The following is a 26731-nucleotide window of genomic DNA, read 5'->3' on the forward strand; positions in this document are numbered from 1 at the left end:
GTTTTCCCCTCCCACTCAGGCCACTCCCAGACAGTATTTGCAACATTGTTGCCTGAGAAATTGCCCTTTTGACTAAATATTTAGTGGGATTCATATTCAAACTACCTGAGTTTCAGAAGACATTCACAAACCCTATTTGGTACATTGATGCAGTGACTACAGCAGATACAGTAAATATATTTGGAGCTGCTGGTGCAATAAGTTGTCTTTAAAAAAAAATGTTTACATCACTGGTATGCAACAACAAAAAAATGACACTTTATATGAGATTGCTTTGGTATGGCTAAATAACTTATGTTTTTACTTTGAATACAAATTACATTTATAATAAATATGATTTATATAGAAATTATTAAAATAAAACTGCTGCAAAAAATGAAAGCACTAAACCACATTACGTAGTATTTACTTTCAAATCGGATATTAATTGGCCACATATGAATCTAAGGAAAGAGTCCTCAAATGTTGGCCCTTGTAAATTGTATACGCAAGTCTGTCTCAAATATCAGTCAAGTCACGATTATACAATCAATTGTCATGGGTCTCGATGATTATTACTTTAAATCGATTGATTGGTTACTGCATGTTCATATAATGATAAATAAAAAATAAGGGACAGTTAACATTTAGTGTTATCCCACCACGTACTTTCCCAACTTTTTTTTAGCTTGGGGAAAAAAATTCCCTACAACTGCATAAGTGGATTTAACTCAACTCAGCCCCAACTGGACCAAACCGTTGCGATTCCTGTCCAAATGGAGTTTCCAACATGTAGTGTTTGCTGGGTGATAAGGCACTGTTGATCTCTGTAGACTGGAGAATGCCATGGGACTGCAGTGCCAGCCAACTCCGAGGAGCAGTACTCCAGGCTTTAAACAATAGTCAAAGCCTCCTCTAGGTTCTTACAGGGCCGTCTCAAAGATGACCAAGTTACCGTCTGCGCCGACCCCGCCGTTGGTCGTACTGGGACGACTCCGGCTATTGTATGCCTGAATCAAGATGAGACAACCAGTGTTTAGTGGATGCCAACCCGAAACACCAGAGGTATGTGGTGGACGCACAAGAACACAACTCCCACACATCTGTGTGGTAGCATGTCACTTTGAACATTTCTAAGCTATTTCACTGGCAGAGAACAGAGTGGGAGAGTAAAGTAGAAATGCTCTGTTGAGTCAGTGTGCTACTTACCTGTTTAGCTGACTGCAGGAGGGCAACGGCCTCCTGCCTGCCTGTCTGCTGGACCATCTTGAAGAAGATACCATCGTGGTTCTGAAGTAGGGTGTGGGGCTCGTCGTATGCGTGGATCTGACCCGCGTCTAGAACCTGGGAACAGAGTCAAGTTATATAGTAAGTAATCTATGGTGTATCATTAGGGATACAAAAAGGACCTGACAAGCCCTTGGGGGACACGCACACAACCGTTCAAAAAGGTTTGGGGTCACTTAGAAATGTCCTTGTTTTTGTCCATTAAAATAACATCAATTTGAACAGACATTTAAATGTTGTAAATGACTATTGTAGCTGGAAACGGCTGATTTTTAATGGAATATCTACGTAGGTGTACAGAGGCCCATTTTCAGCAACCATCACTCCTGTGTTCCAATGGCATGTTGTGTTAGCTAATCCAAGTTTATCATTTTAAAAGGTTAATTGATCATTAAAAAAAACATTTTGCAATTATGTTAGCACAGCTGAAAGCTGTTCTGATTAAAGAAGCAATAAAACTGGCCTTCTTTAGACTAGTTGAGTATCTGGAGCATCAGCATTTGTGGGTTCGATTACAGGCTCAAAATGGCCAGAAACAAACAAACACTTTCTTCTGAAACTCAGTCTATTCTTGTTCTGAGAAATGAAGGCTAATCCATGCGAGAAATTGCCAAAAAACTTAAGATCTCATACAACGCTGTGTCTCCTTTCACAGAACAGCCCAACCTGGCTCTAACCAGAATAGAAAGAGTGGGAGGCCCCGATGTACAACTGAGCGAGAGTACAAGTACATTAGAGTGTCTAGTTTGAGAAACAGACGCCTCACAAGTCCTCCACTGTGCTTCTAGGCAGAGTTCCTCTGTCCCGTGTGTGTTCTTTAGCCAATCTTAATATTTTATTTTTATTGGCCAGTCTGAGATATGGCTTTTTATTTACAACATGCCGGAGTCGCCTCTTCACTGTTGACGTTGAGACTGGTGTTTTGTGGGTACTATTTAATAAACCTGCCAGTTGAGGCCTTGTGAGGGGTCTGTTTCTCAAACTAGACACTAATGTACTGGTCCTCTTGCTCTGTTGTGCACCGGGACCTCCCACTCCTCTTTCTATTCTGGTTAGAGCCAGTTTGCGCTGTTCTGTGAACAGAGTAATACACGCTGTTGTATTGGGCCACTGTAAGCCTACGTAGATTTTCCATTGAAAAAAATCTTTTGTTTCCAGCTACAAAAGACATTTACAACATTAACAATGTCTACACTGTATTTCTGATCAATTTGATGGAACATTTTTTTTGTTGCTTTTCTTTCAACAATTTCTAAATGACCCCCAAACTTTTGAACGGTACTGTATATAAAACAAAAAATACTGTAGTGTAGACAGGTACCCAGTTGGGTGATCATTGTGTAACTGTGGAGCGCTCTCACCAGAATGCGGTCGCTGTCTATGATGGTGTTGAGGCGGTGGGCGATGGTGAGCACGGTGCACTCCCTGAATTTGTCTCGTATTGTCTTCTGGATCAACTCGTCTGTTCTACAGAGAGCCAGGACAGACAGACGAGGACACACTCAGCTGGGAGGAAGAAACGCTCACTTTCCTCTACTACTTTATAACTCCCAGTCATGTTGCATTCATAACCAAGTGGGAAGTTGGTAATTACCAGCTGGATGCAGTCAACTAATTGAGAAAAGACGAGTGGCTAATTGACCATAGGCTGCATCAAACTAAAATTACAGCCATCATGCCTGTAAACAAATGAGTGTTCGAAAACCATATTAGTAAGTTGCTTTTTATTTATTTATTAAAGTATGGTTTTACTGTTTCATTTAACTGCCAAAAATGCTGCTGTTATTGAGAATTTCCTTACTAGGGGATGTCAGAGGTCAGTATGTGAGAAAAGTCAGAGCTCAGGAATGATAGACAAATTTCCCCACTAGCAATTACCAGTTGGAGGGGCCTTCAAGTGGATTTTTCCCAGTCATAAGTGGTAAATACCACCTTCCCACTTGGCTATGAACGCAGCATTAAAGCATGTCAGCTGCTCAGCTGTAAAGGACAGACGGGAGGTCCTCCATGGCAACGTGTGTGTGAGAGAGGAAGCTCTTTACCTGGGGTCCACGTTGGCCGTGGCCTCGTCGATGATGAGGATGCGGTTCTTCCTCAGGACGGCTCGGGCCAGACAGACCAGCTGCCTCTGACCCACACTGAAGTTGGAGCCCGACTCAGCCAGAACCGTCTCCATCTTATTGGGCAGCTCCTCCACCACAGACTTCAGCTGGACCTGGAGAGGAAACAGTTACTGGAGTAAAACCCTGATGCCACCAAAAGCCCATTAACCTGTATGTAAATGTGTGTGAGTATATCTCGAAACTGTATCTGCATCAATAGGAGTCTGAGGAGCAGTACCTCTTGGAGAGCATTCCACAGGTCCTCGTCTGTGTGCTGGCTGAAAGGGTCCAGGTTCTTCCTCATAGTGCCTGTGAAAAGCACTGGGTCCTGCAGAACAGAGGGGCCACAAACAGAAAAATGTAATAAGCTCTAACAGCCATATCTGAACTAGAAGCCTTTCCTTTACTACATTCAGAAGGACTAAGGGACAGAGCAGCCACAGAAGACCCACCAACAGTAGCTACCTGAGGTATGATGGACATCTTCTGGCGCAGGTCATGAAGGCCGATCTCGGAGGTCAGAACTCCATCGATGTAGATCCTGCCCTCTGGCTCTGCCAGGCGGAAGAGCGCCGATACAAGGGAGCTTTTCCCTGCACCCGTCCTGCCCACGATGCCAACCTTCTCTTTGGGCCTGAACATGGCCTTCATGTCCTTCAGGACCACAGGTCCGTCTGAGCTGTAGGAGAAGCTGACCCGGTCAAAGGTGATGAGGCCTTGGCTTGGCCACTCAGGGGGAGGACGCTTCTGGGTTTCCCAGGGTGCTTCACTCTCCAGCTCTGTGTACTCCACCACCCTTTCCACTGACGTCATCTGAGGACAGTGAATAAAGCACCATGTCAAACAGCCCTGGCTTTTGTACTAGCATGGCTTCTCTAAGCAGCCCAGTACATAATTGGGGGTGAGCTCACTACCATCCAGGAAGGAAGGCCCAGATTCCAGCCACACAAGCCATAGACTGTTCTGTCTGCTTCTGCACAGTAAGCGGTACCAGTGGATCAAGTCTGACAGCAACAAGCTCCTGAACAGCTTCTATCCACAAGCCATATTACTTCTAATAATTAACAAAATGGCTACATGGACTATTTGTTACCCTTGTATTAATTTAGTCTCTATGCTCACTCACAGGACTCTACACACTCCATTTGCACACACACACACACATACATACAATCGTCATATTAGCTACTGCTACCCTGTTTATCATACATCCTGATGCCTAGTCACCCCACCCCTATCACGCCAGTACACTTGCACATTGTAAATATGGTACTGGAACTGACTGACCCCGAATATAGCTTACTGACTTCTCATGTTCTTATTTCTATATCTCATGTTTTTGTTCTGTTATTTTTAATACTACATTGATTACTGCATTGTTGGGTTTAGAGCTTGCAAGAAAGGCATTCCACTGTACTTGTGCAGTACGTTAAAACGTGAAACTAAAAGCACAATAGAGAGCGGCATTAAGAAGCTTCAGAAAACCCTCAGGCTGGATTCTTGAAAGAGCTGTTATGGACGAACATTCCATCCTGGCACGACTACCAGCATGAACAAGATGAAAGGCCAAATAGACCAGGAGGCAGTTTCAGAGTCACCACTAATAGTTCTGAGAACTGGGTTACACATCTCAATCAACATATTTACAGACTAAGTTCTCTGGTGAGTTTGTAAAGCATGTAGCATCTCTGAGGAAGGGTTTAATTGTAAATACAGGTGTTCCTCTACATATCTGGTTGTCTCACCATGTTCTCCACCTCAGCACTCTGCCGCACCCCCCACTGGAACATCCCCATGAGAGTCACAGCGTAGGACAACGCCAGGCCTACAGATCCAGCCTCCACCTCTAACAAGGCCAGAAGAGAAACAAACAGGACACTAGTTAGACCCAATGCTCAATCAATCATTTCTATTCTAGGTATGGAAACAAGCTGTAGTTTTCATAGCCTCTTTCAGCTAACTGTAATTGTGTTGGCTCTGTGTGCCGTTGTCTCTTACGGTCTCGGAGCAGAAGGCAGCCGAAGGCGGTGATGGTGACAAAGACAGCGCACATGCCATCCAGGCGGACGGCAAACCAGCGAGAGGTGACCAGGAACAGGAACCAGGATTCTGAGAAACGAGAGACACTGATTCAGTTTTATTCCTATAGAACAGAGCGGAGACTGTTTGAGAATTATATTTAAGAACACGTATACATTCTACCCAATGTACTTGTACAAACAAAATGGAAGTAAGGCAGCATTGAAAGGAGAGCCACCTGAGTGCAGATCCTGATAAGTGTCAAAGGTGTTCTGGAATCTCTCCTCGGCTCTGAAGGCCCGGATCGTCCACAGACCTTGGAGGGACGAGGACAGGTGGGAAAAGACTGGACTCCGAGCTGCAGAGAGACATGATTACTGTCAGCACACACACACACACACACAAAAAGTTTTTAAAAAGCCACTGGCACTCACTGGTGGATTCCAGGCGCTTCACATCTCGTGACGTCTGCAGGAAGTAGCGTCTCAGGAACAGAAAGACGATGACAAGAGGAACCAATGGGATGAGGATCCAGGGGATGACGGAGGCCGCTACAGCGATCACACCGATGATCTGCAGGAATATCTACTCAGGAAAACAGCCCCAAAGACATAACCAGAGGAGAGGGAACAGGTTAACTGGTGATCGAATAGTAAATACCTTGTGAAGATGCAGGGCCAAAATGTGTTGTGGCTCACCTGAATGAAGTCCACAAAGGTCCAAGGTAAGGCCGCGTCCAGTTGGCCGATGTCCTTAGAGAAGCGGTTGAGGACTCTTCCTGGGACACAAGAGGAGACAACACCAGGAATTTAAAGACTTTTCTTTCTTTGTCTACAGATATATTATGTCTGACCTCAAGTAAACACAAATGCAGCATCTCTCAACACAAAACTGTGGCAACAGAAAATCTCTTTCCCTATATGTTCCAGTTTATGCATGGCTTATGGCTCACCAATTGGGTTGATGTCAAAGAAGCGTACAGGTGTCCGGAGGAGAGAGTTGAACATGCGGTTGTGCAGAGACTGAGCAGCTTTCACCAGCACATTGAACATCATCAGACTCCTGGCAAAGCCAAAGATGAGAGTTGCTCCAGTCAAACCTGAAAAGACAGATTTCCCATTTTAGGATGTTACATTTTGTAACACAGACAGACACACAAAGGTTATGGAGGAAGAAAGAGCCTGCGTGACACTATTCTAGGAGAAGCAAAACAATTTCCAGAGTAGGGTTTCCACGGTGTCTCACCTGCGTAAATGCCGAGGTAGAAATCCAGGCTCAGCTCTTCAGTGACGTTGACACCATTTTGGACGGTCACAGTGCCGTTAACGTTGAGCTTCTCCTGCTCTCCTGCCCTGTCAATCACAGAGGAGACAGAGCCAGTCCCAACACTGCATGTTAAAACGGTAACATGACAGTTGCATGACTGGAAATGAACAGTGAAATTAAAACATCTTACCAATATGCCAGCCACCAGTCCTGTAGAATATATGCTGCCTGCACACAAAAACATATGTTAGTAGACCTATATCATTTAATGAAGTCGTCATCAGATTGAGTTTCTTCCACACTACTATTGCTGTTTTTGACCATGTAGTTGTACTGGGGTTATGATGTCATTACCTGAGCTAGGAACTGGAGTAATACAACTCCTATCAACACCAGGATGTTGGCGCCTGCCTTCAGGTACTTGACATAGAGGCCGACGCCGATGGTCCCCTCGGAGCGGCTCTCCTCGACTATTGTCTGGACAGGCTCTGCCTGCATTACACACAAACATCATAGGATTTAATGGGGCTATTCATTAAAGCCACTGCAAATAAAATGACATCTGTGCAACATAATGTTAAGTGAGTCATTCTGTGCACTCTGTGTAGGAGAAACTCTGTAGAGGTTCAAGCAGGAGGGACGTTGAGAACTTACACAACCCCTGTGTTGGGGAATCTGAGCATGTCAACAAGATACAAATGAACTTTTTTCTTAAGGAAAGTACAACATGTACTTTGCTGTGGCTTGCATAGCTTCTACTAAAATTACAAGGCAACAGTAAACACTTTGTCCCCCACGAATGATGCAGTGAAAATTGAGTTATAGCCTGTGACTAAATCATTTCGGTCTATTATTATAGATACTGCCTTGGGCCAAATCAGTGTAATTGTGTAAATGCCGAATCTCTATGGCAAGACATCATTCACCAAAGTGTTGTCAAAATCATGTCAGTGCTGTCTGAGATATTACGTATGATGGAATTTGCTGTGTCTGGCAAACTTCTACTAAAGGTTTGTACGCCTTCTTGTGGACAAAAAGAGCAAACACAGGTAACATTTTCTTCACTCACTGCTTTGCTACAAAATATCATCAGGGACACAGAGTGAAAATGCTCCTGGCGACTGTATCAAAGGACTGGAAGTGGGCGGGACCCACCGGAAGCTGTTCAGTTCCATCTTTAACAGAACGTATGGAGGAGGTGTGGGAGACCACGGAATTCTGCGAGAGGGTGCGGCTGCGTGGCGAGCGGCTTTCAGTCTCCGCCCCTGGGGCTTGTGGCCCCTCCTCTTCCCTCTTCAGGAGGGAGGTGAAGTCGACCCCAGAGCACTGGAGTTCGCTGTACGTCCCCCTTGCCACCATGTGACCCTGAAACAGACTCACGAAAGTCACACCCCACCAAACATTTGGAGTTTGAATGTAATGTATAAGTCTTGTCTGTGTGCAATTATAGAGGTGTTCCTACATGTGCTTACAGTATAACCCATGGAAACACATCTCCCCCTGCTTGCTGTGCAGGTCCTGCATTAACTTAAGCACAGGGTAGTGCATGTGTGCTCCTATGCAGTCTTAAAGCATGTGTAGAATGTTAAACCCTGCCAGGAACACACCTCCTTGAGGACGAGGATCTGGTTGGCTGCTTGGAGGTACTGCAACTGGTGGGTGACCAGGATGCGGGGCTTATTCTTCAGAATACCACAAATACACCTGGACATACAAACACATGGAGACAGTCTGAGTTGACAGCAGACCTGCCAACCCTGTCCCAACTTTTCAGAGTACCAGACTCATGTGGGCAAATTGGAGATTGGCCCTGTTTGATAGGTGACAATCACTAGGGCCAGCTCACAAGTATTGGCTTTTCAGACACGGATCCTAATCAACACTAAAAGCAAAAACATTTTTTTAAAACAAAATGAACACATCGACAGAGACCTCAAACTGATTTATAAGCGTGGAAGTAGGCAACCGCAAAGGGAATCTGAAAGCTGTTCGCTAGTTTTCTAAACTCCCGACTCCATTTAATGCCAAGATGTTAATTTTTGATTATACTTGAATTTTTTTTGTGGCGTGGATCATAATTACAGTTAGTCTATGAGGTTGCGTGATCCGCGTAATATTACGTGGAAAATACAACTAATAGGGCCTCCCGGGTGGCGCAGTGGTCTAGGGCACTGTATCGCAGCGCTAGCTGTGCCACCAGAGACTCTATTCGTCGTCCGGGTTAGGGAGGGTTTGGCCGGTAGGGATATCCTTGTCTCATCGTGCACCAGCGACTCCTGTGGCGGGCCGGGCGCAGTGCGCGCTAACCACAGTGTTTCCCAAGACATATTGGTGCAGCTGGCTTCCGGGTTGGAGGCGCGCTGTGTTAAGAAGCAGTGCGGCTTGGTTGGGTTGTGTTTCGGAGGACGCATGGCTGAGCCCGTACGGGACTTGTAGCGATGAGACAAGATAGTAATTACTAACAATTGGATACCATGAAATTGGGGAGAAAAAGGGGGTAAAAAAAATAAAAATACAACTAATGGAACGCATAATTAAATGTATCACTCGCATAAATGAGACCAGTTATTTTTCGTATTTGCATTTAAATTTCTTTCACTAACAAATGCGAGTGAACTGCTGGCACTTCAGAGCCCACTGAATGTCCATCTTATGTTCGCTTAACGTTAGCTTGAAACAATGCGTTTACCTTTCCACAACACAGGGAGTCGAAAAGGGATTTGTCCATGTGTTTACGTACAGCTGACAGTTGGCAAACTCAGCATCACAACAAACAGGAGGGGCTACGTCGAATAATGATGTATTGCAGCTGTGTTGCAGCTCGAGAATCAGGACGTTAGATTTACTCAGTGGATTTATTTTTTATGAAAAATTAAATAAAATACAATTCAGGCTCTATTCATTTCTGCATAACCGGGATCTCGTGCCTGTGTACACGGACAGAATTGCATTGTTGGTACGCAAAATGCGTGCATTTTGGTGGGCCTGTGACAACACCCACACCAAAAACACAGATTTGCTCTTTCAACGGTTAGAACACGTTTCAATAGCGTTATAGCTTTCTGTAAAAGTGAGCCCTGCACAGTAAACATGCAGCCCACTGCTCATCACTGCCCTGCTGGTTCCATTATGAACACTTTCAGAGGACCATGTCATGTGACAGGAAGAGGTAGAGTAGGGCCCTGTTGCCATTGTGTGCCTGAGAGTGGCAGCAGCACCACTCCTTTTCCTGCCTTCCAGAGGCTAGGGCTGCTTTGCTGGAGACCTCAGGGAGGTAGGAATAGAGCACTCCAGGCTTTCCGCTACTCTTCCAGATAAAATCAACAAAGGACTGGGGGACAGGAGCAGGAACAGAGTGCTTCATAACGCCCCAGAACAAAAGTGGAAGTACCGTACATATTCCAGTTTATGCTTCAGTAAGCCAGTAGTTAATCCACTGTATTACATACTTCAGTAAGAGAGGAACACTTTGCTCATGATCAATGAGGTCATTTCCTTGCTTAGACAATGTTTAGACTTGGTGAGCTACCCTGTGGCAATTCCCGTGACCCCTTATAAAGGACAAGGAGAGTGAGGATTATGCTGCTGCAAAAGTGAATGAGCTCGCACAGACATCAATTAAACATTGGTTCAACGTCACTTCATTGAAATGACGTGGAAACAACCCGTGTGTGCCCAGTCAGTTGTGTTTTCTATTGTTTTGCTGTTTTACAGTCATGTTGAGACGGTGCATTGAGAGCAAAGTCCTATCAGTGTATTATTGTACTGCATCACTCTATTCAGTTGTAAAAAATAAAAAATAAACGTGTTTAGCTGAAACTGTGGTTCACTCACTGTTCAAACAGGTGTCTCCCGACCTCCGCATCCACAGCACTTAGAGGGTCGTCCAGCAGGTAGATGTCAGCATCCTGGTACACAGCCCTGAGACACAAGGCTTTCAGATAGAGACTGGAGGATATTCATCTATAGAATGTACCTCAACTCATTTCTACTCTGGTATGAAGTGGAGCTGTGGTCTTACCGGGCCAGGTTCACTCTAGCTTTCTGTCCCCCACTGAGGGTTGCTCCTCTGTCCCCTATCAATGTCAGGTCTCCGTCTGGCAGCAGCTCCATGTCCTGAACACAGAAGGGACAACAGAGACGACAGGGGTTAACAGGACCCACAACCATCAGAATCTCCCATTGTGTTCAATAGGGCAGAGGGGACAGAGCTTGTATGTGTTCATGTACGAGTGTTGGCAGCTCTGATGAAAGGCGTACCACCTAGAGCCCAAGGTGTTGGTGCTCTTTGCAGTCAAAAGTTCAAGAGATCCAACGTTCACAATGGAGCTTCACCAATCCTTGCATTTAGCAGTCTCCCAGCATTAAATATAATGAGAGCTCCATTCAGTGTGTCTTACCCTCTTGAGGGCGCAGGCTCTCAGGACCTTCTCATACTTCTGAGGATGGAGCTCTTTGCCAAACAGGATGTTGCTGCGGATGGTTCCAGGGAACACCCAGGGCTGCTGGGAGGCGTAGGTCAGCTGACCTTTGACCTTCAACACCCCCTTGTCGTGAGGCAGCTCCCCCAGGATGGAGCTGAGCAGAGAGGACTGTGGGAAATGTGAAGGGGGAACAGGCGAGCTTGATAAGAAGAACATACACTGAGTGTACAAAACATTAGGAACACCTTCCCAATATTGAGCTGGATTTAACAAGTGACATCAATAAGGCATCATAGCATTGGCCTGAATTCACCTGGCCAGTCTGTCATGGAAAGAGCAGGAATTCATAATGTTTTGTACACTCAAGTGTACACAAAGGCAGGCTTTATGTCACAGTAAGAGGAGAAAACCTCAATGTTTACACATCCTGCAAAACCGGTATCTGATTCACACTTTAAATAAATATTCCAGTTGGCTTACTTCCCCGCTACGTTGGCGGTCCTCATACAGTGATGCAATAAGCTGCCACACCAAGCTAAGAAACATGACCTCTGACCTTTCCAGCCCCCACAGGACCAATGACGGCGACGAGCTGCTCTGACTTTACTGTGAGTGACAGGTTCTGGAGAGACGGGGCGTCCTGACTCTGTACAGAGCGAGAGAGGGGTCATTTCAGGTTACACTTTATTATAAAAGAGTGAGCACCAAAATGCATAAATATACAAATGCTAACCTGCCTTGTTATTGTAATGGAGAGAGTTTAGCATGTCTTGGGGGGGTATGAGCTACCTTTCTCACAAATCATTCAGGACTATCCATAATCATGGTAGCATCCACATTAATGTAGAAGTGTTTAGAAACATATTCTATTCTTATATACAATAAGTGACATTATTTACCATTCATTTCTATTGGGCACAAAATAATCTTAAACAACCAAAACAAACAGCAAATGCATCCAAAATGTTTGTAGACTCACAAGTTTAATACACAAGTGAATTTGTTTATAAACACTTTTGGTCCCCTAAAATGGGAGGACTATGAACAAAAAGTGCTGTAATTTCTAAGCGGTTCACCCGATATGGATGAAAATACCCTGAAATGAAAGCTGACAGTCTGCACTTTAACGTCCGTCATTGTATCATTTCAAATCCAAAGTGCTGGATTAGAGAGCAAAAACAATACAATTGTCTCGGTCTCAATACTTTGAGCTCTCACACACACACACACACACACACGCAGCATCAAGCTGTAATAAAGGTGTTTGTGATAGCAGTAAACAGTACTGTAGGTGTATCTAGGAGTCTGGGTGGCAGTAGTTGAACATTCACCTTGTCCCAGTAGCAAATCAGGTCCTGGATTTCCACAGAGGGCTCTTGCTTCTCCTCCTGGAGAAATCCATGGTTGCTTTTCACAATCTCATCCAACAGGAGAAAAGTCTGAGTGGAAACAATAGTTCATCAAGAGTTCTACAGTGATATACAGCCATGTCTCCTTATGTTAACAAAACTGCCACATCGAGATGGACCCGAGACTTTGTTTACAATCGTGTTGGATCGAGATGACACATTCAACAACTTGAGGATCTTGACTGCAATGATGCCTGTTACGTCCCTGGCTTTGAACAATCAGATGACATACAGTAAATTAAAAGCCTGGCTGTGGCTCAGATAAGTCCCATGATGATTTTACAGTCACTGATCATAAAGCATGATAATGTGACATGATTACATAATGAGTCTTATGGGATCAGCCAGAGCTGGGCCTTGTGTTTCACATTGGCATCCAGGCAACTGTCAGGACAGCTCATCTAAAATTAACTAAAAAGGAGCCCAGCGCAGAGACGACACCTGCACTGTCGGAAGCCAACACGTGCAGAAGACGAGCCTTGCACAACTTCAGGAGAGCTCTGGTATTGCATGGTTCACACATCAAGAGATTATGCATTATCTCTATTGACAGATATGTATTAAGTAAATGCACAATAACCAGAGCAACTGGGCAAGAATGGGATTCATATCCGCAGCAGCGCTTAGATCTGCATTTCACACGGATTATTTTTAAGGGACGATGTGTCATAGCATCTCTACCTTGGATTAACTATACAGATACCGTGTGCTTCCCAGGAAAACATTACCATATGATAGCACAAATAAACACTAAAACTCCTTCGGAGAATGCAACCATTTAAGAAGTTCACATGTATTGTAATACCTTGATCCTACGGACGCTGATGCGCGTCTCAGACAGTTTCTCTACGGCCGAGGGGAAGAAGAGGGTGACGGTGAGGCGGACGGCACTGTACAAAGACACGGTCACAAACACCCGGCTGGCTGAGATGGTGTTCCCCAGGAGGACGTAGACGGTGAAGGTGATGAAGACTATGATCTTACTGGCCGCAAAGAAGGAGGCCATGTTGAGGCCTCGCAGGTAGGAGCTCGACATGATCTTGGAGATTTCTTTCCTGGGGAGGGGTGAGAGAGGCATTCCGTAACAAAAACAAACCCAGAAAGCCGATGTGCACCACAGAGTACTATCGTATTCCCATAGCGGACGCTTGCTAATTGTTAACAAGTGCAATTCAACATAAACAAATTGCAAGGACAGACACCCCTGCTCATAAAGTTGTACAACTATCTTAAATGATTTGTTGCACGCACAAAACAAATATTAGACAGCAGGGTTCTTGATCCAGGAGGAGATTTATCGTCTGCTGTAACCAAGAAGCTTGATCTTGCAGGCTAGCCACTTAGCTAGCAAGTTAGCAAACCAAATACATAGCTGGATCCCTGAGTTGGAGCGAATTAAAAGTTAAACGTATAGCTAGCTATAAGATATTTAGCTGGCAAACAGTTGTGAATTTCAAGCGTAACTTGAACTTCACCGTTAACTCTGTGTGCTCTTTGTAAACAAACAGCAGGGAGCAGGTCTCGAACTCTCGACCTTCGAGCCCGAGGTCCGGCGCGCTCTCGACTGTGCCGCAAAAGCATGCTAATGTGGCAGGGTCGATTTCCGCGCTTATAAACCCAGGGTCGTAACAATACCATGATTGGCTCAATCAGCTGCTTTGGGGAAGTGCTTCATAATGAAAAAAAACAAAACAGGCGAAATGAAGAACACGATCTGCTTTATCTATTAACCTAGTGCATAAGACGACTGCAGGATGACTGCACTCAGTGTCCAGTTTAATTAGGTACACCACCCCGTTCACAAAAATGGTTAGCTTCAGACAGTAAATCACGTGGCCATGGCTTGCTATATAAAGCAGGCAGACTGGCATCCAGTTGCTGTTCAATTGAACGTTAGAATGGGCAAAGCAAGTGACCCAAGAGACTTAGCGTGGTATGAACGTCGGTGCCAGGCGGGCCGATTCCAGTATCTCAGAAACCGCAGTGACTAGGGTTACCGAGAATGGTGCGACTGTTAAAAAAACATCCAGTCCGCGGTAGTCCTGTGAGCGAAAACAGCTAGTTGATGAGGCCGAATGAGAATGGTAAGAATCATGCAAGCTAACAGGGGGCCACAACCAGGCAAATAACGGTGCAGTACAACAGAGGTGTGCAGAACGGCATCTCGGAACGCACAACTTGTCGGTCCTTGACACAGATGGGTTATTGCAGCAGACGACCACACCGGGGTTCCACTCCTATCAGCTTAAAAAAAAAGAAGTGGCTCCAATGGGCACACTATCACCAACACTAGATCATTGAGGAGTGGAAAAACATTGCCTGGTCCAATGGTAGAGAAAGGATTTGGTGTAAACAGCATGCGTCCATTGCCCCATCCTGCCTGGTGTCAACGGTACAGGCTGGTGGCAATGTTGAAATGGTGTGGGGAATGTGTTCCTGGCACACGTTAAGTCTTTTGATACTAATTGAGCAAAGTTTCCAATCTCTGAAGAAATCAGACTGTTCTGGAAAAGGGGTCTGACCCAGTAGTAGATTGGCCACTGAGTGAAATAAATAAATACAAGTATTGAAAAATCATACCGTGGGTATTTCAAAATACCCCAGTATAAACCCTTTTCATTAGGCTTGGGTGGTAATTACTAGGATTTTAGTTGATTTTACTGACATCTGTATGTTTGTATAACTTATACATTTGTGTCAGTGTTACTTTGGCACAAAGTACTAGATAAGATTATCTAAAATGTCTGGACAAACCCTCAGAAGAGACAATGTAGTTAGTGTGTTTGACAGTTTCCTTAATAAACATTGTTACATCATCATAAGAAGCTATTGTTGGTGTCGATTCGTCAAGACAGAAAAATTACAAGAAGAGAAAGGTCTTTGGTTAAAACACACCGTGGGACTTTCACTCGCGTCAGCAATCCTAACAGAACAACCAGCTGAAATGAATCATGGGTGATAACAGAATTCTTGAAATAACACATTTCACAATCTGTAATGGGCTTTGGACAACAGCACTTGTTAAGCCTTATTACAGTAACAATATCTACAAATCTAACACTATCTCAATATTGAGTTTGTTCTGTGCAGTGGGATCCGTGCAAAAGCTTCAATGTTATACTTTTTTTTTTACCTTCTGACTTCATTGACCAGTGCTGAGAAGGGTTTCTCCCAGGCATACATTTTGATGATCCTGATTCCAGACACCACTTCATTCATTGTGCGTATCCTATTGTCTGTCAAGGCTGCTGTTTTACTCCTGCAAGGAAAGGACAGTCATATATTAGGTCTGGGTTCCTCAACCCTCACCCCCCCAGCAATTTTATTTTTGGAAATCTGTTCCAAAGTATTCCCAAGCATAATAGAAAGATACTTACATTTGTTTACAATCATATGTAAGGTTTGAAATTACTATGATTATGAATCCTGGCTTAGGAAGGCCACCAAAGATTCTGAGATTTCATTACCCAACTACAACATTTTCCATCAAGATAGAACTGCCAAAGGGGGAGGAGTTGCAATCTACTGCAGAGATAGCTTGCAAAGTTCTGTCATACTTTCCAGGTCTATGTCCAAACAGTTTGAGCTTCTAACTTTAAAAATGATTCTCTCCAGAGATAAGTCTCACTGTTGGTGCCTGTTATAGACCCCCCTCAGCTCCCAGCTGTGCCCTGGACACCATGTGTGAATTGATTGCACCCCATCTATCTTCAGAGTTCATTCTGTTAGATGACCTAAACTGGGATATGCTTAACACCCCAGCAGTCCTACAATCTAAACTAGATACCCTCAATCTCACACAAATCAAGGAAACCACCAGGTACAACCCTAAATCCGTAAACATGGGCACCCTCATAGATATCATCCTGACCAACTGGCCCTACAAAGGGATCTCAGCGATCACTGCCTCATTGCCTGCATCCGCTATGGGTCCACGCTCAAACGACCACCCCTCATCACTGTCAAACGCTCCCTAAAACACTTCTGCGAGCAGGCCTTTCTAATCGACCTGGCCCGGGTATCCTGGAAGGATATTGGCCTCATTCCGTCAGTCGAGGATGCCTGGTCATTCTTTAAAAGTAATTTCCTCACCATCTTAAATAGGCATGCCCCTTTCGAAAAATGTAGAACTAAGAACAGATATAGCCCTTGGTTCCCTCCAGACCTGACTAACCTTGACTAGCACAAAAACATCCTGTGGTGGACTGCAATAGCGTCGAATAGTCCCCGCGATATGCAACTTTTCAGGGATATCAGGAACCTATACACACAGTCAGTTAGGAAAGCAAAGGCTAGCTTTTTCAAACAGAAATGTGCATCCTGTAGTTCTGACTCCAAAAAGTTTTGGGACACTAAAGTCCATGGAGAACAAGAGCACCTCCTCCCAGCTGCCCACTGCACTGAGGCTAGGTAACACGGTCACCACTGATAGATCCATGATAATCGAACATTTCAATAAGCATTTCTCTACGGCTGGCCATGCTTTCCTCCTGGCTACCCCAACCCCGGCCAACAGCTCCGCACCCCCCGCAGCTACTTGCCCGAGCCTCCCCAGCTTCTCCTTCACCCAAATCCAGATAGCAGATGTTCTGAAAGAGCTGCAAAACCTGGACCCGTACAAATCAGCTGGGCTAGACAATCTGGACCCTCTCTTTCTAAAATGATCCACTGCCATTGTTGCAACCCCTATTACCAGTCTGTTCAACCGCTCTTTCGTATCGTCCGAGATCCCTAAAGATAGGAAAGCTGCCGCGGCCATCCCCATCTTCAAGGGGGAGACACTCCAGACCCAAACTGTTATAGACCTATATCCATCCTGCCCTGCCTTTCTAAAGTCTTTGAAGGCCAAGTTAATAAACAAATCACTGACCATTTCGAATCCCACCGTACCTTCTCCGCTGTGCAATCTGGTTTCCGAGCTGGTCATGGGTGCACCTCAGCCACGCTCAAGGTACTAAACGATATCATAACTGCCATCGATAAAAGACAGTACTGCGCAGCCGTCTTCAACCTGGCCAAGGCTTTCGACTGTCAATCAGCTTATTCTTATCGGCAGACTCAATAGCCTTGGTTTCTCAAATGACTGCCTTGCCTGGTTCACCAACTACTTCGCAGACAGAGTTCAGTGTGTCAAATCGGAGGGCCTGTTGTCCAGACCTCTGGCAGTCTATGGGGGTACCACATGGTTGAATTCTCAGGCCAACTCTTTTCTCTGTATATATCAACGATCTCGCTCTTGCTGCGGGGGATTCCCCGATCCACCTCTACGCAGACGACACCATTATGTATACATCTGGTCCTTCTTTGGACACGGTGTTAACAAACCTCCAAACGAGCTTCAATGCCATACAACACTCCTTCCGTGGCCTCCAACTGCTCTTAAACGCTAGTAAAACCAAATGCATGCTTTTCAATCCGTTTTGTCACCAAAGCCCCTTTTACCACCCACCACTGTGACTTGTATGCTCTAGTCGGATGGCCCTCGCTACATATTTGTTGCCAGACCAACTGGCTCCAGGTCATCTATAAGTGCCAGCAGCATACCACCCTGCATACCACTGCTGGCTTGCTTCTGAAGCTAAGCAGGTTTGGTCCTGGTCAGTCCCTGGATGGGAGACCAGATGCAGCTGGAAGTGCTGCTGGAAGTGGTGTTGGAGTGCCAGTAGGAGGCACTCTTTCCTCTGGTCTAAAAAAAATCCCACTGCCCTGTGTACGGTGCTGTCTTTCAGATGGGCCGTTAAACGGGTGTCTTGACTCTAAGGTCATTAAATATCCCGTAAGAGTAGGGGTGTTAACCCTGGTGTCCTGACTGAATTACCAATCTGGCCCTCAAACCATCACGGTCACCTAATAATCCCGTTTTAAATTGGCTCATTCATCCCCCTCCTCTCCCCTGTAACTATTCCCCAGGTTGTTGCTGTAAATGAGAACGTGTTCTCAGTCAACTTACCTGGTAAAATAACAGATAAATGAAGAAAAAAAAAAGTATATGCTGGTAAAGCTCCGCCTTATCTCAGCTCACTGGTCACGATAACAATACCCACGCGCTCCAGCAGGTATAGCTCACTGGTCATCCCCAAAGCCAACACCTCCTTTGGCCACCTTTCCTTCCAGTTCTCTGCTGCCAGTGACTGGAATTAATTGCAAAAATCGCTGAAGCTAGAGACTTACATTTCCCTCACTAACTTTAAACATCAGCTAACCGATCACTGCACATAGGGCTATTTACAGATGGACTACCTCATTCCCCATATTGTTTTTATTTACTTTGCTGCTCTTTTGCACACTAGTATCACTACTTACACACCATCATCTGCTCATCTATCACTCGTGTTAATCTGCTAAATTGTAATTACTTTGCTACTATGGCTTATTTATTGCCTCACCTCATTTCATTTGCACACACTGTATATAGACATATTTTTCTATTGTGTTATTGACTGTACGCTTGTTTATTCCATGTGTAAGTCTGTGTTGTTGTTTCTGTTGCACTGCTTTGCTTTATCTTGGCCAGGTCGCAGTTGTAAATGAGAAATTGTTCTCAACTAGCTTACCTGGTTAAATAAAGGTTAAATAAATAAAAAATTCAACACTAGGGTTAGGATTATGTTCTCATATGGTCTATGCTAGGGATAATCATTACACATCATAAAAGCAGGCCAAAGATCAATTTGTAAAGCAATTGCTATGTTCATTCGGGTTCATATTGGGCAAGAAAAGGCACTCACTGACCTCCCTGCGTGTTTTGAAAAATCGTAAGCTCAGACTCCTATCTACATTGTGTGTTACCTGAACTTGGAGAAGAGCCTTCCAAACATGGTCTGCGTTGGCATAAGGATGACGAGGACGGCCATGCCTGCGAGGCATGATGGGCCAATCTCCACCCACAGCAGCCCCAGGACGGCCGCCGCCTGGAGAGGCCCTACCCACAGGAAGTGCAGGAAAATAGTCACCTGTAACCAAGAGGGATCATGTGTTGGAACTCATAGGGTGAGTGTTTCTAAAAAAGAACAGGATTTTGGGAGGTTATGGTACATCAGTTGTCTCAAATTCCCTCCAGCAGGCCACCACAAGTGACTTATGGGCCTGATGTGGCCCACAAGCCATGAGTTGTAGACCCGTGTTCTAGACCCCTGTGTAACATCTATAACATGGCTGCTTCATCTACACTGTAGTTTGATGCTACAGTCACTGAATTCAACTGTGCACGTTCCATTCAGCCATGTTCTAAACAGTAATATGTAGCAGCACCTTTCCTTGACTTTGAATCATTGACCACAATATGCAATAAAACAGCAGGGTGGAGTAGGACAGTGTTTCCCAACCGTGGTCCTTGAGTATCCCTAACAGTACACAGTTTCATTGTAGCCCTGGACAAACACACCTCATTCAACTCATTGAGGGCTTCATGATTAGTTGACAAGTTTAATCAGGTGCACTTGTACAGGGTTACAATAAAAAATGTATACTGTTGGGGGTACTGGAGGACCAGGATTGGGAAACACTGGAGTAACAAGTCAAAATGTTCATTTGTCTGCCAGGTGCCCGGAGGAGCCTGTGACTCGGACCATTATCAAAATGCACAGTACTCTACTTTAAAAACTCAAGTGTTACTTTGACTGGCACCATGCAGGTTAACAACTCAGTCAGCCTTGTGCAACTTCCAGGGTTGAAGTAACACAGCTGATATTGGATTGGGTCTGTCTGTCTGCACAGTGGATCAAAAGGTCTTAAAAGTATAGGTTTATTTTCAACAGCTTTTTCTACTGTTGCTAATACACTAAGTCAGCAATATGCAAAGTGACAAAAAAAATGCATTACAGGGTTCATACCTCATCAAACTTGTTGACATCGTTGGATAGCAGGTTCACTATTTGGCCTGTGGTTGTTTTTCCCATCGCTACACTGCTGAGACACAGGGCCTATGGGGTGACATATACATTACCACGTTAATTATTGCAAACTCAATAAATAACCAGGTAATTTGTCACAATATGAAGAAGAAAATACCTAAATGTCAGTTTGGAAAGGCAGTCATACCATAGAGCAGGGTTTCCCAGCCCTCTCCTCAGGGACCACTAGTTGTTTCACATTTTTTTATGTAGCCCTAAACTGGCACACCGGATTGAATTACTCTATAAATCATCAACCCCTTGACTAATTGAATCAGGTGTGCAAACTTAGGTTTAAAAAAGTGAAACGTATGGGTTGGGAAATACTGCCCTAGAGCAGGGGTGTCAAACTCAAACCAAGGAGGGCCAAGTGTCTGCAGGTTTTTCCTTTCAATTAAGACCTAGACAACCAGGTGAGGGGAGTTCCTTACTAATCAGTGACCATAATTCATCAATTAAGTACAAGGGTGGAGCGAAAACCCGCAGATACTTGGCCCTCTGGAATGAGTTTGACATGTGCCCTAGAGGGAGGGTGGCTCATCCTTTAGTCTGCCAAGTTCAAGTTCAGGACATCAGATACAACCTTGAAAAAAACAGTTAAAAAAATTAAAAAAGGTCTGTAGGCATGTGTCTCTTACCTTCTTGTAGATCATGTGACACATGGCTACTCGCATTTTCATGCCGGTCCTCTGGACGTGGAAGAAGTAAAGGTGATGCGTGACAGCCAAGATCATGGTGGACAGACAGACACCAGCAGCGTAGCCAAAGGCCTCATACAGTGCATCCATATTATCAGGATCGTACTTCTCAAAGTATTGGATCAGCTTTCCCAAGAACACTGGCTGGATCACCTTAATCACCTCCTATTGGGGGAACAAGAGAAGAGGTAGAGAATACAGAGGATATGAGGTGAATCCACAGCTTGATATATAAAACATATGGCTAAGATATCATTAATTCCCTAGCAGGGTACCAGTAAGTCTTAAACAGGTCGTGTTTTTTCTTCTACATACCTCAATAAGAGTAAAGATCCCCAACACTGCGTAGGGTTTCCAGTAGCACTTGATCAGGACTTTGGTGAGTTTGGGAGGCCTGAGATCTTTAGCAGCCTTCTGCACCTCATGGTCCCAAAGACTGTGGAGAGATGGCTTTCATTTTACTTTGGGAGAATCTCAATTGCAATGACTTGATTTCTCACGTCCTCGCCAATGAGTTTTGAGGAGGCGAGGACTGACGACGCAAGGTATCCCTATAGGTACCTGGATGTTCAAGTCTGCATTGCATCATGTGGTGATACAATTACCCTTAAAGGGGCAATCTAAGATTGGTACATCCATTTCTTTACATTTAAATGAATGAGTATATAGCCATTGATTTGTGAGCTTAGTTCAACTGTCTTAATCCATCACAACACAAAATAAGCTTGTTTTACTCCACTGTGTCTAAACAATGTCATTGTAAGCAAACACTATACATCTTCAAAACATGGTTAAAACTATAATTCCGACCTCATGGATGGTCAGTGCTTGCATCCATTGCTCTGTCTGAATCTTAGAGTATGAATGTGTAACTCAAAGAAACTCACTGAAGGTTCATAATATAAAACAATATCAGATCAGATTTAAATAGTTCTGAAGTAACTACATTGATTTGTCATTTTAAAATATATCGAGGTAGTTTTCCCTGCAAAAACAATATTTTAAAATAGTTTATATTACTCAAACCACCTGCGGGCCGAAATGGACCCCCTGCAATGTTTGACACCCCTGTTTAGTTAAAGACAACGGATTGATCAGCATGACCACATTTAACAAACGTAGGATATGTTATTTACATTTGTGTACCTCCCTTTAGTATGATACGCTACGTTGCGAATAGAATAATGGTCCGGTTACTTAAGACAGAAACAAAAGTAGGTCAGGGAGCATGGGTCTGTCCAGCAACTCAAAGGTTGCATGTTTTAGTCACGTCGGGGACAACTGTAGCATTTTAGCCAACCCTTCCCCTAACCTCAACTTAAATTCTCCATACCTGCTAAGCAAATACTCCTAACCTGCTGCTTTAGCCACTAACGTTAGCAACAAATACTAACAACGCAACAAGAAGCCCGGTCCCAGAGAAAGATGTATAATACTATACGTCCTCCAAGATGCTTGATACAGTCAGTCATCCAATTTGTATGATGTGGTACAATAGTTATTACATTTTGTAAGGTAACATATACTAAATGGAGGGAGACAAGTGTACATTCCAAATCCTACAAATCTCCCTGAGGCCAGGTTGTATAGGTGAATATTCACAATGTCTTGGTGAAATGCTGAAACACTTTGTTTATTTTTTCCCTCATTTACAGGAGGGTATGCATGCTTCCTTTTATTGAGTCATTTTAGAACTGTCCTTGAAAGCAGACAGGACAGGCAGCATGTAAAATATTAACAAGGACATGTTAAATGCCGCAACTCCTTTTCACCCAATTATCAAAGGGTAAACAGCCAAAAGGATATGGCTTTCATGATATGCTTAGTGTATAGTAGTGGTAGGATAAACATCCTCAGGTGGGCGATAAACAACTGGTTTGAAGGCGATTCCGCTATTACGTTTTATTTAAGGTGATGTTTGGGCTTAATTAACCACAATTCATCAGGCCACTTCTGTCTTGGTTCAAAATTATACGTTTGCCATACCTCTGTAGTTCCTCTCCCAGTCTTTCAGATCCATCCTCCGGAAGCACTTTGTACATGTCATCTTCCTCTAGCCTTCGTTTGTATCCAATGCGGAACAAAGGATTTAGCCAGCTAATGAAAAAGGGAAGAGAGAATATATGGAAAAGGGGAAGAGATCAAAGCTAGAGATGAAGAGAAGTGTTTAATACACGTAGTGTTACATTCAGGATGAGCAGGGCAATGCATGCACTAGACCAGGGGTTCCCAAACTCGTTCCTGGGGCCCCCCATGGGTGCACGTTTTGTTTCCAGTTTTTTTCTTCCTAGCACTACACAGCTAATTCAAATAATAAAATCTTGATGAAGAGTTAGTTATTTGAATCACTGTGTAATGATAGGGGGAAAAAACTAAATGTGCACTCCGGAAGGCTCCAGGGCCGAGTTTGGGAAACGCTGCAGCAGACCAGTGCGTCCTAAACTTTTTTACTCATGCTCCCCTTTCATCTAGGGCTGGGAATTACCAGGGACCTCACGATATAATATTATCCTGATTCTTACGTGCCGATATTATATGCATTGTGATTCAATGCTGCGATTTTATTGTGATTCAATGTTCCAAACATATTGCTCACCATATGTCTGCTGCAGAGGGACAAGAGAGAGCTATGAGAAAACGAGTTTTGATCTGTCATGGAAATAAATAAAAAAGTGGTGAAATGTATTGACTCCCTATTTAAAAAGAAGATAGAGAACATGCTATGAAGGGGGAAAAAATACTGGAGATATGGTACAGCTACAGCAAACTAGCACAAAAATAATGTTGGGATAGTCAAAACGATATATCAAAAATAATATCCTGATTATGTAGCTATCGTTTTTCCCCGATCACTACTTTCATAATCACCTGGACATTTCTGACAAGTTATAAATAGCTCTAAGTTTTTTTTATTTTATTTTATTTAATTAGGTAGGCTAGTTGAGAACAAGTTCTCATTTGCAACTGCGACCTGGCCAAGATAAAGCATAGCAGTGTGAACAGACAACACAGAGTTACACATGGAGTAAACAATTAACAAGTCAATAACACAGTAGGAAAAAAAAATGTCTATATACATTGTGTGCAAAAGGCATGAGGAGGTAGGCGAATAATTACAATTTTGCAGATTAACACTGGAGTGATAAATGATCAGATGGTCATGTACAGGTAGAGATATTGGTGTGCAAAAGAGCAGAAAAGTAAATAAATAAAAACAGTATGGGGATGAGGTAGGTAAAATTGGGTGGGCTATTTACCGATAGACTATGTACAGCTGCAGCGATCGGTTAGCTGCTCAGATAGCAGATGTTTGAAATTGGTGAGGGAGATAAAAGTCTCCAACTTCAGCGATTTTTGCAATTCGTTCCAGTCACAGGCAGCAGAGAACTGGAACGAAAGGCGGCCAAATGAGGTGTTGGCTTTAGGGATGATCAGTGAGATGCAATGACAAGAGGGAAAACTGCTGATGCACTACCCAATTTCGAAATTGCACCTTGTGCATTATACTACTACAACTTATTTTTTAAGTTTTGGTTATTCCTCATCTCCCACTACCTCGTCAAGCCCCCCACTGCAGATCCCCCAGTTTGGGAACCACTGCAGTAGAGGATGTACTCTATTTGTGACATAGGCATACTGGTAGCATGTCTTTGTAAAAAACATTTATTGCAAATGCTTGAGTACCCAACTGTGTGCACTGTGCATGTAAAATGTACAAATTGTCAGCAAATGCCTTAGCAAACTTTTTAAAAATACCTACTCCAGTCTCCTTTTGAGCTAATTTGCACTGAAAAAAAAGATTTTGCTCAAAACATTTTGTTTTACCCATTTGTACATTACTGTCTTTATACGTGGGGTGGGGTCTTGTTTTTCAACTGGAAAAGTCAACAAAAATTGCTGGAGCGCGTCTTTAATGTAAATATAAGGCACAGATTGTCTCATTCAATTCAAAATGAGGCATCCATCATTTCCCTTCTCGCAGAGGTTTACCTCTGAGTGTATCCGAAACAAACCAGGTGGGGATTAATAGCCTAGTTTGCGCAAACAATATGCTTGGTTCATAAATTACTGGAATCTTATTTGGCACCATACATAATCCAAGACTATGAATCAACCGGAAATTGTGATTTCACAGTGGGGGAAACCATGGAATTACATGGGTAAAACGCACTTTGTGTAATAAACCAGACTAGTGCTTTTTAAGTTATACGTGTTCATTATCACGTTATACCTAATTTAATTAAACAACTAATCGTTTAACCTCTCAAACTAAAATTGACTGAAGATCTTTCGAATAGCCGAACAGTAACTATAACGACTATCTGTAGAGCCTAGCTCAGCTTCATTTCAATAACCCGGCAGCGAAGGTTGCTGACTTACCAGAAGAATACCTGGGAGAAAAGATTAGCTGTTGCCGATGGATTCGTCTTCGCATCTTTTTTTACCGGTTCCATATTTCCCTGCTGGCACTATTCAAAGGCTTAGCCAACGTCCACGTGTGCGGTAGGACAAAGTCGCCACCTCCACTCTTCAAAACTGTAACTTTATTTTCTGTTGTGTAACATAGTTGCACGCACATGGTACTAAATTACAAGACAGACAGCCAATAGAAAATGTGATAACTATGTAAAGCCAATCACTGATCTCGAGTCGGAATTGTGCTGTGGCACGACACGCGCTAGCTAGCGCCAAACAGGGTCGTCCCTAGTTACCAAAGTCATAATCCCCGCCTATTTCTAAAATGTATCTTCTTAATTCTTATTGTTGTAACCTTAACCATACTGCCAACCTTATGTCTAACCTTAAATGAAGATCAAAAAGTACATTTAGGTTTTCATGAATTTTTATTTTGTGGCTGTGGTAACTAGTGGAAACCAGAGAGCCGTGGAAGTATAGTAATTGGTGACAGTCAATAGCTGAGACTGAGGTCTCATTCAGTAATGTCCAAAATGTGAATGCATAGTACTGCATACTACATCCTTCTTGGGGTAGAGCCAAGTTGACTCTAAGGGCAACTTCTACCTGGATCTAACTTCGAGTTCATGAACCTCCTGGTTCAATTGAAGGCATTGGTTTGTTGAGAACATGAACTCTACAAAGATACTGCTGCAATTGATTGAATTCTCCATGTGCTCTATATTAAAGGGCACTTCATTTAATATAACAGGCTATTAAAATTCAATATTGGTGCATAATTTCTACTTAAAATGTCAAAGAAAAGGCACTATTTTTGTGGAACGACCCTCTAACAAATATGAGAGCTTCAGTCTTGAGAGTTTAAGCAAATCAACATCAAACATATCACGGTGTAAGTGTGTGAAGCCCCCCTATAACAGTTATGTACCATACCTATTTGTTATTTGGTTACAAACAAATAATAAAAACAATAGGAATCCTGCATCTTCGGTGCTAAGAACTCTAAATAGGTGTGACACAAAACTAACTGTAAACCTGACTGTGTGTTCATGTTCCTGAATCCCGGCTACCAAAAACGAATCCTTAGAACATACGTAGCCTATCAGGTTCCAGGGATGTCATCTGGTTTCTCTCTCTAGCAGAATGGGTAGTAAACAGTGACACCATAACAACCATCTGTTATATATTAGTGCTGTGGCAAATATGTACTCAGTGAGGATCTAACCTTCAAGCAATTCA

The 26731-nt window shown here is 43.6% G+C and overlaps 1 protein-coding gene across 1 annotated transcript; it reads right to left on the reverse strand.

Moving 5' to 3' along the window:
* Positions 1-196: 196 nt before the first annotated feature.
* LOC139373155 (ATP-binding cassette sub-family C member 4-like) lies at positions 197-25741 on the reverse strand. Its single transcript, XM_071113307.1, has 30 exons — positions 25457-25741; positions 23063-23173; positions 21392-21512; positions 21017-21241; positions 20319-20408; positions 19276-19439; positions 15620-15745; positions 13292-13541; positions 12409-12516; positions 11634-11723; positions 11054-11245; positions 10675-10769; positions 10488-10574; positions 8261-8357; positions 7809-8018; positions 7008-7145; positions 6844-6881; positions 6633-6739; positions 6340-6486; positions 6086-6165; positions 5822-5972; positions 5626-5745; positions 5367-5477; positions 5114-5214; positions 3834-4181; positions 3607-3696; positions 3309-3481; positions 2628-2733; positions 1189-1323; positions 197-989 (listed from the first exon to the last, which is right to left on the reverse strand). The coding sequence occupies exons 1-30, from the start codon at positions 25528-25530 to the stop codon at positions 903-905; spliced, it is 3972 nt and encodes a 1323-aa protein (XP_070969408.1). The 5' UTR covers positions 25531-25741; the 3' UTR covers positions 197-902.
* Between the last annotated feature and the right edge of the window lie 990 nt (positions 25742-26731).

The sequence above is a fragment of the Oncorhynchus clarkii genome, chromosome 18, assembly GCF_045791955.1.
Source record: "Oncorhynchus clarkii lewisi isolate Uvic-CL-2024 chromosome 18, UVic_Ocla_1.0, whole genome shotgun sequence".
Classification (NCBI taxonomy): domain Eukaryota; kingdom Metazoa; phylum Chordata; class Actinopteri; order Salmoniformes; family Salmonidae; genus Oncorhynchus; species Oncorhynchus clarkii.